Below are 13,147 nucleotides of genomic sequence, written 5' to 3'. Positions count from 1 at the left end.
GAGCCCAAGGTTGGGGTAGCAGGGGACTGAGAGTTGGGTTGAGGGGCACCAGTGGATCTGCAGGGGTTTCCAGGAGTGGAGTAGCTTGTGGACAGTGGTTGAGATTGTTGGTGCAGTCACAGATCTCTGCATGTGGAATGGGAGCTCAGGCCGAGAGCAGCAGTTGGGAAGAGGAAACTATAAGTGAGATCACAATGAAAGGAAATAACCAGTTCCCCATTTGATCAGAGCACTACTCTGCCTTTTCTGCTGAATTTGTCCTCACAGGCTGGTCTCATCTGTCACCTGGCTCTTTTGCATGGCACCATCCTGTCAGGTAAACTTGTGTCAGTGCAGATGCTCATGGCTCCACCATGTCTGTGTGGGTGGCTGGTGTTGTCAGTTTCACTTCACTGCCTCTGTGTGCTCAGTAAATCTTGCCTGACGGGAGGAAGAGGCACCTTGAGGTAGGAGGGGGAGGGAGGAGATGCAGAGCAGAGACTCTGTTGGTTGGCAAGTAACCTTATTGCTTCCTCTGAGCAGGGCGTTTCATTCTGAGTGGAGGCTGTGTAGATGGATGCTGCTTGGGTAGTTGTCTGCTCCAATCTGGGCTAGGCTCCAGCAGGCCCCAGAGATGGCTGTCTCCCTGGGAGCGATCCCAAGTGAGGTGCAAGGTAAGCAACAACCTTCTCTGTGCTGTGCCAGATGCAGAGGCCATGCAGAAAATGCTGAGATGATGGCCCATGGCTTTGCTTTCGCTGCCTGCTTTATTGTTAGGGATGATCACATGGGAACTGGGTCATTTCTTCTGCATCTCCAGTTGCTAAGGTTCTTGGAACTGCATCAGGCGACTGGGATTCAGTACTCCTGAGCTCTTTGTTAGCTGTGATATTGATTTGCCAATGAGCTTGGAAAAATGGATTAGGCCCAAAGTGTCCCATAACTGCGGATACTCATCTTGAAGCCTGATTTTCAGAAGTTTTGTATATCCATAGCTCCCAGTGGCTCTAACAATGTGTGCAGGTTTTGGTACCTCAGAAAACAAGGCTCTGGGAGTCCCAAGTGGGCACTCAGAAGGGATGATCCTCCCAGAGCCCCTCAGGCTCCAGCATAGCCACTTTAGCAGTAACTGGCCAAGCAAAACAAAGCCCTTCCTTTAACTAGATGGCATTTCTGCTTGCCTGCAGCACAATGACTAGGAGCATTGCATCTGGCCTCTTCCAAAACCTCATAGAATGTTTTAGACATTCATGGGGGCCCTACTTTTTTATGGTGAAAGCGGTGGGGGGAAAAAGTGGGGGATACACCAAGTCCTTGGGACCTGGTTAGCACATCCATCTGCTTTAATCTGGTCTGTAGACCCAATAGGGGTTTTCAGCTCTCCCTCTCCCTGGTTTAATTTCTCGATGGTATTGGTCAACATGGCAACCAGCACAGTGGCAGCTTTCCCAAATTGTCCTGGAAGCAGGTGGTGCTGAAGAGAAACTAGAGAGGGTGAGATTCCCTACCCACTACTACATTTGCCAGGCCTTGGAGGTCTGAGAAATCTTCCAATGGGAACAGAAAGGGACTGCAGACTGCTAAACAAAACCATTCACAAATTTCAGGGATATTTTGATCTGTATGCAGAAAACCCAGGTGAGACTATTCTGTTCCAGTCAAATGAAATCAAGCTAGTGAATTCAAACAGTTAGCAGTGAACTAATTGTATCACTCGTGGTGTAACTGATAGCCAAGTCATAGCAGGAAATTGACTTGACATTGCAATTATCTATAGGTTTTTTTGCAAGACTGGTCAAAACTATTTTTTTGGAATGACAATTGAATTGTAGCTAATGAAAACACTCAGCAAAGTGGAGGACAGGAGAGAAAAGGCAGATGATGGTAAGAATTGTTAGCACACATTTTTTAATCTATCAATGCAATTGTGCAACATATTGATGTATCTGATACAAGTAGTATCATATAAAAACAACTGCTCTGCAAGTTTACTGTTTTCAACTGAAAGGAATATGGAAGCAAAATACAATCTGGCTGAAGGACAAAGCTCTGATGAAAAAGGAAAAATGGGTTCTGTGTTGGGATCCTTCTTGCTAAATATTCAAAGTAAGCATTTGTATCAAATCACTGTCTGATGTTAAAAACATACAAACAACAACCAACTGAATAATAGATAACAAAATCAAATATGATGTAATATGGTTAGAGAGTACAGAAAAATTAATGACTGCTCAATGTCAAAATGAAAAACTAAGCTTGTTTGAGAGAGAGGAGTCACTTGATGAGCCCATGTGGAAAAGCCACATGGAGTAGAGCATCTGCATGAGTAGGGATTCTATGTAGGAGAGCTTGAAATAGTGACACAGGACGTCAAATGTATAAGCAACAGCTAGCAGTGCAAGAGAAAGAAAAAGCAGCAGATAGTGACCAGACAGTAAAATTGAGTGCCTTTAAGCTAGGAGCCCAACTGACACTGTTAACAGTATGCTCACAAATTGCACGTGAGTGCAACCACACAGTTGTGGAAGACATCTGTGCAGGAGCCTTGGGAGGCCAAACTTGATGCAGGAAGTGCCAACTGCTGAGCTTCTAACTTCTCTTTTAGCAGACATATGTTCCAGAGTTTTCCCTGTAGAGCTGTGTCTGTGCCTGTCTGCCAAAACATCATGTGTCTAATCTATGAATCTAGATGAAGCAGAAGTCATCTGTGATGATCTAAATGATCTGGGGAAAAAACAATTGGCAATCCCAGGATGCATAGTGCCCTGCAGTGTGGCAAGGGGAAGAGACTTACATGGAACAAGAAAGGCTCCTGGGTGGTCTGCATGAGATTCATTACAAAGAACACGCACTTGGGACAGGTGTTTACCTGGCTCAGAGAAAGTGAAAGCAATTGTGCAAATGGAAAGAATCCAAACAAAGAGACATCAAAGAGCCAGAGCTACTCAGTTACCATATCTGAGCATGTCAGCCAGTTCAACCCTAATTTGAAAGGGAAAAACTCTGCTTGAGGAGAGCATGTAAAGCTGAAAGGTGACAGCAAGAGAGAAGAGGTTTTGGGAGCTAAAGATATTTTTTTTTTACAGCAGGCAAGGTTTTTTGGGTAGATGTGATCTCTTTCATTAGACCAACTAAATAGTTGGAAGAAAGTTCTTTGCAAGCTTTTGGGCACAAATACCTTCTTCAGGCATTCTAGCACTATGAAAGAGCCTAAGATCTGCTTTGTTTTGAAAACAAGAAATGGGTATGCGATCAGAAAGCCATTGGTGTTTAGAGAGAGTTTCTCTCCTATCACACCTCCTCAAATAAGATACATACCTTGTTTTTGGGTCACTGTGATGTAAAATGAATCCTCCTGGAAACACAGAGTTCAGGAAGTGTGGTCTTGCCAGGTGATTGTCTGAATGAGGCAGCCAAAAATTCCTTGTGTGGCAGAACAGCAACAAAACTGAGGCCCAGAGCTTTGCAGGGGCAGTAGCAAGACTGCTACTTCTTTCCTATAAAACAAGGGAAGTCCTGCAGGCCACATCCAGCCCACAGAACCCTATCATTCAGCCCTCAGTGCTGCCCCTGAGTATAACCTGACCCACATGGGGCTCACCTGATGGGCACTGCACACAGGGTTCAGGATATGCTGCATGTGGTGCTAGGTCCAAGACCTGCACCTGCCCCAGCTGGTCCAAGACTGTGCTGCATGGGGCGCCTGCTCCGGTTGGTCTGGGATCTGTGCTACAGGTGGTACTCCTCCCAGCCAGTCCAGGATGCATGCCACACTTGGTGCAGTCCTGGACCAACGCCTTGGCCCCTCATGCAGCATGGGTTACAGACCAGTTGGAGTGGACACCACATACAGTGTGGATCTCAGAGTGGGCATTGCGGGCGCTGGATCTGGCATGGGGATGGAGTTGGGTTGTGGGCCCCGTCCGGCCTGCGGGTTGGCCCCATGCCATTCATCCAGCTCCCAGGGCCAGACAAGTTTGATGCTCCTTCTATAAATAATTCTTTATATAAGTCATTGTAAATAATAAAGTGTGGTGTTTTTACACCACAAGACTCATCAAGGTACAACAGACTGTACACAGCAGCTCACTTGTCCTGTGGCAGCTCAGTTGCTGCTTCAGGCATGAGCTACAGAGCTCAGCCAATAGCAGCTGTGTGAGGATTAACACAGGATTTCTCCCCTTCTGCTTGTCAGAGAGAATTAGCAGCCATTAGAACACAGTGGGTACATCTACATGTGCAGTTAAGGCAGAGTAATAAACTCCGGCACAATTCATGCCGGAGTCAACTACTCCCAGATGCAGCATCTACACATGTGCCCGGGACCGTAGTACTTTGAGTTGAGGTGGAGCAGCCCTGGGCTGGCAGGAGGTCTGGCAGGGGTCAGCCCTGTGCTCTGGGTGGTTGTGTTGGGCAGTGGAGGGGCTGGCTGAGGCTGCCCCCACACTTTAGCCCCCCAACTAGCCCCTATCACTGTCTACACATGCATTTCAGTGCATGTAAGTACTCTGCTGTAAAATAGTACTGTCCCTGACAATACTGTCTTATGACAGAGTTAGCTATTTTACTGCACCCTAATACCGGCACATGCATAGATGGTGATACTTTACTGGGGAGCTAATTAGTCTACTCCGCCCCCCCCTCCCCCGCTAAAGTGCACATGTAGATGCACCCAGTGTCTTCCAGCTGTTATTCTTCCCTGATTCTGTTTTAGCAAAGAAAATCAGGTTCCCTGCTTAAGACATGAAACCTAATTTTGGACCACTGATTTTGGGAAAAAGCGTATGTGGTATAAAGTAAAATATGATAAGAGACAGCCAGTAAAAGGAGGTGGTCCTCTCATCTGTCCATTGTTAGGACAATTCCCCTGAAGACTTCCTGGAGGTCTCCCAACTATGCCATCATTATCCCGTCTAATGATTATGTCTGGCCAATAATTAGGCCTGTGCAAAGAGGCTACTATTTGCTTCAGATTCAGCTGATTCAGGGGATAGTGATTCAATTTGGTGATTCAAATCACTGTCCCAATTAAATGCTGCCAAATCACCAAATCAGCCAGGCCAGGCCCATCCCTTGCCCCTCTCCCAGCCTGGCAATGACTGCCCCAGCTCCTGGCACTTGTTTTTTAAAAAAAAAAGCCCCAACTCAGTGAGTGCTGCCAGGCAGGGTACAATCTCTGCTGCCTCCCACTGCCCCATACTGCATGGAGGGGCTCTGCACAAGCTGCCCCCCTCTCACTCTCCCAGCCCTTCCACAGGTGCTCAGATCTCACAGGTCTCTGAATGGATTTGAGGAACCTCCCTGCTCCTACTGTCTCACTTGTTTCGGGTGTTGGTCTTTTCAGAAAGCATCACAGCCTTCCTGGGGACAAAGGAATGTGTCCTGGTCAAGAGTGTACAGCTGCAGATCAAATCCAAGTATGAAGACTACACCTTGGTACGTGCTGGCAACTCTGGTACTTCATCTCACTGCTTCCAGTAACCAAATCCATGATCCCTGTGCCAGGCTCATGAACACTATACCAGCTGATGGGCATGCCCTGCCTCATGGGCTACATCACACCTGGGTTTATTCTCCCACCATGGCTTATTGTTATACTGGGTTTTACCCACGGAGATGGCACTCAGTGGTTTCCATAGGATCTAGGGCAACTCTGCTGGCATGTCTTCTGTGGGGCTTCTCCTCCTCTGCACCCCATCCCTTTCCATTGCAGTGTTTAGTATTGGCTGGATGACACTCAGGTTCAGTGACAGGGCTCTCTTCTCCTGCACTAAGGCCCAGTGATGAGGATGGGTGCAGGGGGTCTGGCTGCAGTTCTGTATGCTTGCAAAAATAACAAAATAATGACAATTCAACTAAAATAGATTGGATGGAGTGGTGGGCAGAGCAACAAAGCTCCCACACTGAGCACTTTCCTTCAGTGTGTGGGGGTCTTGGTGCCCAATGCACCCTTCTCCCATAGATTCTTAAGTTAGCAATGCCCCTTTCTGGGCATGCTTTCTGGTCCAGGTTAGGAACAGCTGGTGAACTCGGAGATGGATGGGGCAGGTGGCATTGGTGGAAGGAGGAAAAAAAATTGTGGGGGAGATGGTGGGGCTGAACACATGTGCACATACATGCATGCACACCCCCCTGCAGGAAAGTCTGTGGAGGGAGTGGGAGGGAGAAGGGCCATGGGAGGGAATGAAGCTGGGACCAGGCAGGGATTGGAGCACAGCTGGGGCCAGGGTCCACTGCACCCATCCCTCCCCCTGCGTCCAGAGTAATTGCCCGGCTCTGGTGGCCCTTGTAAATTTTCCACCTGGCCCTGGCCCCAGCCCCACACCACCTGGGGTGGCCCAGAAGGGGGCCAGCCTCGGCTGCGCTGCTGGGCCAGAGGGGATGGAGCCTGTGGGACCCCTGTGCCCATCCCACATTGTCCCTGGGAAGAGCCCAATGTCTTCTCCAGGGGCATGGCACCGGGCAGCCAAGGGGGGCCTGTGGCCTCTCACTCTTTGTAGGGTGCATGGACAGGCTACAGCTGCAAGCTGCGCTCTGCCTGCTCCATGCCTCACTGCTGCCTTTGAAAGCAGTGTGGTCCCATGCGAGTCCTGCCACTGGGCAGGCTGGGCAGCGAGGCACATGATGTGGCGCCATGCCACTTTCAAAGGCAGCAGCAAGGCATAGAGCAGGCAGAACACAGCTCACAGCTACAGCCCACCTGTGCCTCATGCAAAGACTGGGGGCCCACAGGGCCCCCTTGGCTGCCCAGCATGTCCCTGGAGGAGCTGCCAGGCTCTGATTGTCCCATGTCCAGGCCTGGCTGATGCCCCATTCACTATGAATGGATCCCCAGCCAGCCAGGTTGTGGGGCAATCAGAGCCAGGTGGGCCATCCTGGGGCTGGTGTGTGGGGGCCAAAGGGGGGAAATCTCCCCCAGCTCCCCTGTGGTGCACGCAGCAGCAAGGAGACGGCTCTCCCCCTCCCCTGGACAAGCCACACATGGCCCTGTCTTGCTCCCTGCTGGGGCCCTGCAGCCGCACACTGTGGCCCCAGCCCCAAGCCCAACCCCGCCCAGCTCCCTCCCTACAGGGGCCTCAATCCCCTTCTCCCTTTGAACTTCCTTGCTGGAGTTGCTCTGCAGGCTGCCTGGGGCCAGTGCATGTCTCTACACATAGCGCCCCCTATCTTCCGCCTTCTTCCCAACAGCTCTTTCCCCAGGCTGGGGCATCAGTACAGGCACCACACTGCCTGCTTAAACAAGTAGCTAATTCGTTTATTCAAACTGGTCAAGTGTTTCCACTGCACATGCACCATTAGGGCGGTAAGGAGATTGCCCTAAGGTGCCTTACTGTGCATATGTGTAGTGGACTGGACCAGCCTGCATAATCATGACATGATTGATTGTGTTGTTTTGAAACTGGTGGGGCAGCACCTGAGTTCCCACTTTTGATCAGCCACCACTGTTCTGGGTTCTGCCTGGCCAGGTACTGTAATGCTGCAGGATGCATCCTTCCACACCTGCACAATGCTCACAGTTCCACCAGTCCCCTGCTGGGATGCTCTGGGTCCATGGACACTAAGCCAGGATGTATGGTGCCAGCGGGGTCCTGTGCTGGGTTCTCCCATTGGCAGGCTCTGACAGTGCCCACTGGGCCACCCGCTCCCTGCTCCAGTTGACCTGCACTTTGTCCTGCAGGGGTCATTGCAGGTGCTGGAGAGCGGTGTTGGGTTTGAGCCACTTGGTCCGCCAGCTGTGACAATCAGGCTGACACCTGATTAATCCACTGTGCCCCCAGGTGATCCAAGCTTCCAGGTTTTGTTCAGGGAACTTAGCTTTGGGGAGAGCGACCAGCTTCCTGCTGGCTATATGGCTTGTGTCTGGATCCTCCCTGGACACTGGTGGTGGGACGGGCACATGCTGCCCCTCTGGACATGCTGGCCCAGCAAAGATGCTCTGGGTCCCTTCTGGCTACAGGGAAAGCATCCAGCTCCACTGCTGGTGCTTCCACATGTTTCTCCCCTGGCTCTGTTTCTGGATTTCCTTTAAGCCCAAAGCCTTCGGGCACTGGACCAATTGTTGGAGCTCCTTCCAGTTATGTGGTGCTGGCCGCCAGCTCACTTGCAGACCAGCCCCAGCCATGTCAATGCTGGCACTGTGGTGAGTAGGGATGGTGCCTGTCACATACTCCCTGCCTGATTGATGCCTAGGCTGCCTCTGACCAATTGGTCTCCTCTAGACTCGAGGTCGTGACTTGGATGTACATGAATGCTCAGTACTTCCCTGTCTTCATGTCAGCAGGAAAGGAAACCCACCACCACATGCTTCTTTCCAGGCTGGTGGTGTACTGTGAAGTAAAAGGGTTGCAGAGCTAATGCCCACCGCATGATCCAGGCATTGTCAGTTTCTGCTTAGTATTTTTACCAATGTGACGGGCCAACCCAACAAATAATACCAGAATAGCTCCATTGCCCATTTTATGGCCAGACATTCCCACTCAATAGTGGAGTACCAGCATTCATGAAGGAGCAACTTACAACTAGCATAGGCTATTGGTTGCTGCTCAGATTCTTTTCCCTGTGTTAAGACTGCTTCCACTGCAGTTCCTGAGGCATCAGTCTGTAAAACAAAGGGTTAGTTAAAATCTGGAGTATACAAGATGGGACTCTGGTGCACAGATAGTTTGACCCTGCTGCTCCTAGTACTCCTGTACTATATTGAGCAGGCCCCGTGCCTGATACCCATAAGTAAGCTCAAAAGGTGAAAACCCCAAGGAGATTTGGGAGGCATCTTGGATAGTAAACATCAAGGCTACCAGCCTTTCGTCCCACTTCTTGGGGTCCCCCTGTATACGTTTCCTTAACATCAGCTTTAAGGTGCAGTTGAACTGCTAGACCAACCTGTCAGTCTGGGGATGATAAACTGACATTTTGAGGCACTTCACTTGGAGAACCTTGCAGAGTCCCCTCGTTACCTTAGCCATAAAATTTGTGCCTTGGTCAGAATTTCTTTAGGTATTCCCACCCTTGCTATCCATTTAAGCAGCTCACCTGTGATCTTTGGGATCGTCATTGAGTGGAGTGGTATGGCTTCTGGGAAATGGCTGGCATAGGCCATTATTACCAGGACATACTGATTAAACCATACTGCTCTTCAGGAAGGGACCCATGATATCCATAGTGATCTGCTTAAATGGCTTAAATGGATTCCACAATGGGCATGGGGACCGTGGGAGGTACAGTGGGTGTATCAGTTGTGGACACCTGGCATACTAGGCACATTTGATAGTAGCGCTTGACCTCCTTATAGACCCCTGGCCAAAGGAACTGCGGCAACAGGTGGGCCTGTTTTATCCCTGGCCAGGTGGCTGCCCATGGACCCATCTTGGGCCAACCTGACTAGGAGGGCCCTGTACCATTGTGGCACCAGCAACTAGTCTATCTTCTGTTTTGGCCCTTTCCCTTTAGCAATACAATACAAGAGGTCATTTCTTACCTTAAAACGTGGGACTTGGGTGGCCTGGGTTTGGTGTAGCAACTCATCATTACAGAGCACTAAACCTTAATCACAGGCATGCCAGAATGCGGGGTTGTTAAGCTGGTCCACCTGAAATGGTCAGGAACCAATGACATCCTCCAGGTCAGGGGGGTCCCCCACATCCTCCAGGGGTGGGCCCTCTATGTCCTCTCCAGTTAACATGTTTACTATTCCTGTGTCTTTGTCCTCAGTAGTCCTTGTGAGGGTGGTCTGCAGTACCTATGCTAGGTATGGCCAGTCATGGCCGAGTGGAATGGGGCAGGGTGGTCACATGAGATTCCGATGGTCATTCCCTAAGTCCTACCCGGGACGGTCACTGGCAGTTGGTGTTGCTCATAAGTCTGTTGTCTGCTGTGCATGCAGACCAGTGTTTTGCCTGTGGCTGGAGTGCTGGCCTGTGTGGGTAAGGCAGTTGCATGGACTAGGGTCTGTGCTCATTAGGCCTGTGCGAATTGGCAGTGATCTGATCTGGCTTTGGATCCAGCCACTTCAGATGGCAGTGATCTGATTCAGAGCTCGAGACTGGGTTTCCGTCTCAATCTGGCCAAAGCGGTTCCGAAGCTTCGGAGCTGCCTCGGAGATCCGGCCATAGGGTATAATGGGGGAATCAATGAAATATCTATAACTTTGTTGTTTTTTGTCTGATTTGGATTAAACTTGCCAGGATGGTAGCCTCTGCTGACAGCATGAAACTTATCAAGTTTCAAGGAGATCAGTGCAGGGGTTTTGGAGGAACTGTACCTTAAATTCTTGAAAGCAAAACTCCTGTCATGTCTATGTGTTACACCACAGGGGGGTCAAAACTGCAGGAGTGGTAGCTCTTACTGAGGCCACAAAGCTTGCCAAATTTCAAGAAGATTGGTGCAGGAGTTTGGGGGGAACTGCCCTTCAAGCTGCGGACAAGCAAAACTCATGACATGGGTGACCCTGTGTGTGTTAAGGCGCAGCGGGGTGAAAGCTGCAGGGATGGTGGCCCCTGCTATGGCCACAACACCTACCAGCTGTCAAGGAGCAAGGGGGTTCTGGAGCCCTGCACCGTTAGCTGCTGACGGACAAAACTCATGCCACAGATGATTGTGGGACTGACGGTGTCTGTCCTGGGGCAGTTGATTGTATTGATTCTTTCCTCTCCTTAGTCTGGTTTTGTAGGTGCTAATTGATGGCAATTAACTGGCTACATTAGTTAGGTCCTGTATTGAGCTGGTCCCTGAGTGAATCATGATTGATTGGTAACTGGTAACACAGTAGCTTAGCAGTCAGGCCTGCACTAGTGTCTCCCATGCCCCACGACAGACACGGTCAGTCCTACAAGCACCCATGGCGTAAATTTTGCCTGTCAGCAGCTAGGGGTGCAGGGCCCCAGAACCCCCTGCACCAATCTCCTCAAGAGCTGGCAGGCTTTGTGGCTGCAACAGGGGCTCCACCCCTGCAGCTTTCACCCCGCTGCGCCTTAAAACACACAGTGTCACCCATGGCACAAGTTTTGGTTGTCCACAGCTTGAGGTGCAATTTCCCCCAAACCCTCGCACTGACCTTTTTGAAACTTGGCAGGCTTTGTGGCCTCAGCATAGGCTACCACCCCTAAAGTTTTCACCCCCCTATGTTGTAACACCTAGATGTGACATGAGTTTTACTTTCAAGAATTTGGGGTGCAGTTCCCCCCAAACCATTGTCTACCACCCCTGAAAATGTAATCCAAATAGGACAAAAAACAATAAAGTTATACATATTTTATTCTTTCCCCATTATACCCTATGGCCACATCTCTGAGGTGGCTCCAAAGCGCTTCGGAAGCTCCAAACTGCTTTGGGAAGCCTAACAAGGCCAGTGCTTTGACCTGGGCATGCTGCTTCAGACCCCGAAGTGTCTGAAACTTCTCCAGTTCCAAAGCTCTGTCCGAAGCCTCACACAGCCCTAGTGCTCATCCAGTGTCCATCACGGGTATAAGAGTGCATCCTCGGACTTGGGCATCCTCTCAGCAGGCTTCAGCCACCTCACCCCAACATTTGTGCCAACAGCCAGGGCTGCCAATGTTTTTTGATCTGTTTGCCTCAGAACTGTTTCCTGTAATGCTCTGGGGATATCTCTGGTTGGTACAGTATGGTGTCTTTGACAGTTTGATAGTCCAAGGCCTCTGTGTTCGAGAGCGTGCGGTATGTGGTTTGGGCCAGGCCCATTAGAAGTGGCCCCATCAAGTGACGCACCAGTCCATATCCTGGCCTGCTGCTGTGGCCAGGCATTCAAATGATTCTAGGCAGGCTTCAGGGTCATCCTTTTTGACCATCCTGAGCATATGGAAACCCTCACCTTCAGCCACTTGGGCCCTGGCTAGCTGCTCTGCCAAGTGTCCCTGGCTAGCTGCTGGGAGAACAAGGCTCCATGGGCCTCCATCTCCCAGGACTTTGCCTTCATGAGCTCCTGTAACAGCTGCAGGATCATCTCCTGTATCTGCTGCCAGGTCTCATCTGGCTCCATGGCCCCCATCTTGTCCGTGGTCAGTTGGTCCGTGATTCATGGTTGTTGGTAACTACCATTCACCTTGTTTTCCTGGCACTTGCATTAGTGTGACGGGCTCATGACCACCATATCAGCTGGTGGGTGTGCCCCACTTCCTGGACTACATTGCACCTGGGTCTATTTTACTGCCACGACTCGTTGTTTTACTGGGTTTTACCTACAGAGGTGGCTCTTAGTGGTTCCCATAGGACCCAGGGCAGCTCTGCTGGCATGTCTTCTGTGAGGCTTCTCCTCTCCTATGCCCCACCCCTTTCCACTTGGGTGTTTAGGATCAGCATGGATGGTACTCAGCTTCAATGATGGGCTTCTATCCTATGTTAAGGACCAATGACGGCTGCAGGGACTCTGGCTGCAGTCCTGTATGCTTGTGAAAATTAAAAGATAATGACAATTCAACTAAAATAACTTGGATGGTGTGGGGGCAAGACAATGATGCTGAGCACTTTCCTTTAGTGTGTGGGTGTCTCTGTGCTGGGTGCACCCTTCTTCCACAGATTCTTAAGTTAGCAATGCCCCTTGCTGGGCATGCTTTCTGGTCTGGGTTCTGCCTGTTCAGGTACTGTAATGCTTCAAGACATGTCCCTCCATGCCTGCACAATGCTCACATTTCTGCCAGTCCCCTGCCAGGGCACTCTGTGTCTGCAGACACTCAGCTGGGATGTGCGGTGCCAGGGGTGTCCTATGCCAGGTTCTCCCCTTGGCAAGCTTCAGCCGTGCCCAATGGGCTGCCCTTTCCCCACCCCAGTTGACTTACGTATTCCTGCGAGGGCTTTTATAGATTCCAGAGAGTGGTGTTGGGTCTGGGCCACTTGTCTCACCAGCTGTGTTAATCAGGGTGGCACTTGGTTGAATCCTCAGTGTCCCGGGGCCGTCTGGGTTTTTGGGGGGAACTTATCCCTGGGGAGAGTGACCGGCTTCCTGCCAGCTATATGGCATGTGTCCGGATAGTCCCCAGATGCTCTTGTGGTAGGATGGGTATGTGCTGCCCCTGCACAGATGCACCAGGACCCTTCTGACCACGGGGAGAGTGTCCAGCTCTTCTGCCGGGGCTTCCGCATTTTTCTCCCCCGGCTCTGCTTCTGGGCTTCCTTTAAAGCCAGATTCTTCGGTCACTGGACCCAACTGGCCATGTGG

At 50.7% G+C, this 13,147-nt stretch overlaps 1 protein-coding gene across 1 annotated transcript in view; it reads left to right on the top strand.

Annotated features, from left to right (window-relative positions):
- Positions 1-291: 291 nt before the first annotated feature.
- Positions 292-13,147, top strand: part of CARMIL2 (capping protein regulator and myosin 1 linker 2) — a 123,521-nt gene continuing 110,665 nt past the window's right edge. Inside the window, exons 1-3 of the mRNA XM_090062483.1 lie at positions 292-316; positions 523-653; positions 5,324-5,415. Of these exons, the coding sequence (XP_089918609.1) occupies positions 614-653; positions 5,324-5,415 (132 nt within the window). The 5' untranslated portion in view covers positions 292-316; positions 523-613. The remainder of the gene's footprint in view (positions 317-522; positions 654-5,323; positions 5,416-13,147) is intronic.

The sequence above is a fragment of the Crocodylus siamensis genome, chromosome 9, assembly GCF_052110815.1.
Source record: "Crocodylus siamensis isolate JL-2025a chromosome 9, ASM5211081v1, whole genome shotgun sequence".
Taxonomy (NCBI): domain Eukaryota; kingdom Metazoa; phylum Chordata; order Crocodylia; family Crocodylidae; genus Crocodylus; species Crocodylus siamensis.
The sequence above is the reverse complement of the archived record's forward strand: the minus strand, read 5'-3'. Positions and strand labels throughout refer to the sequence as shown.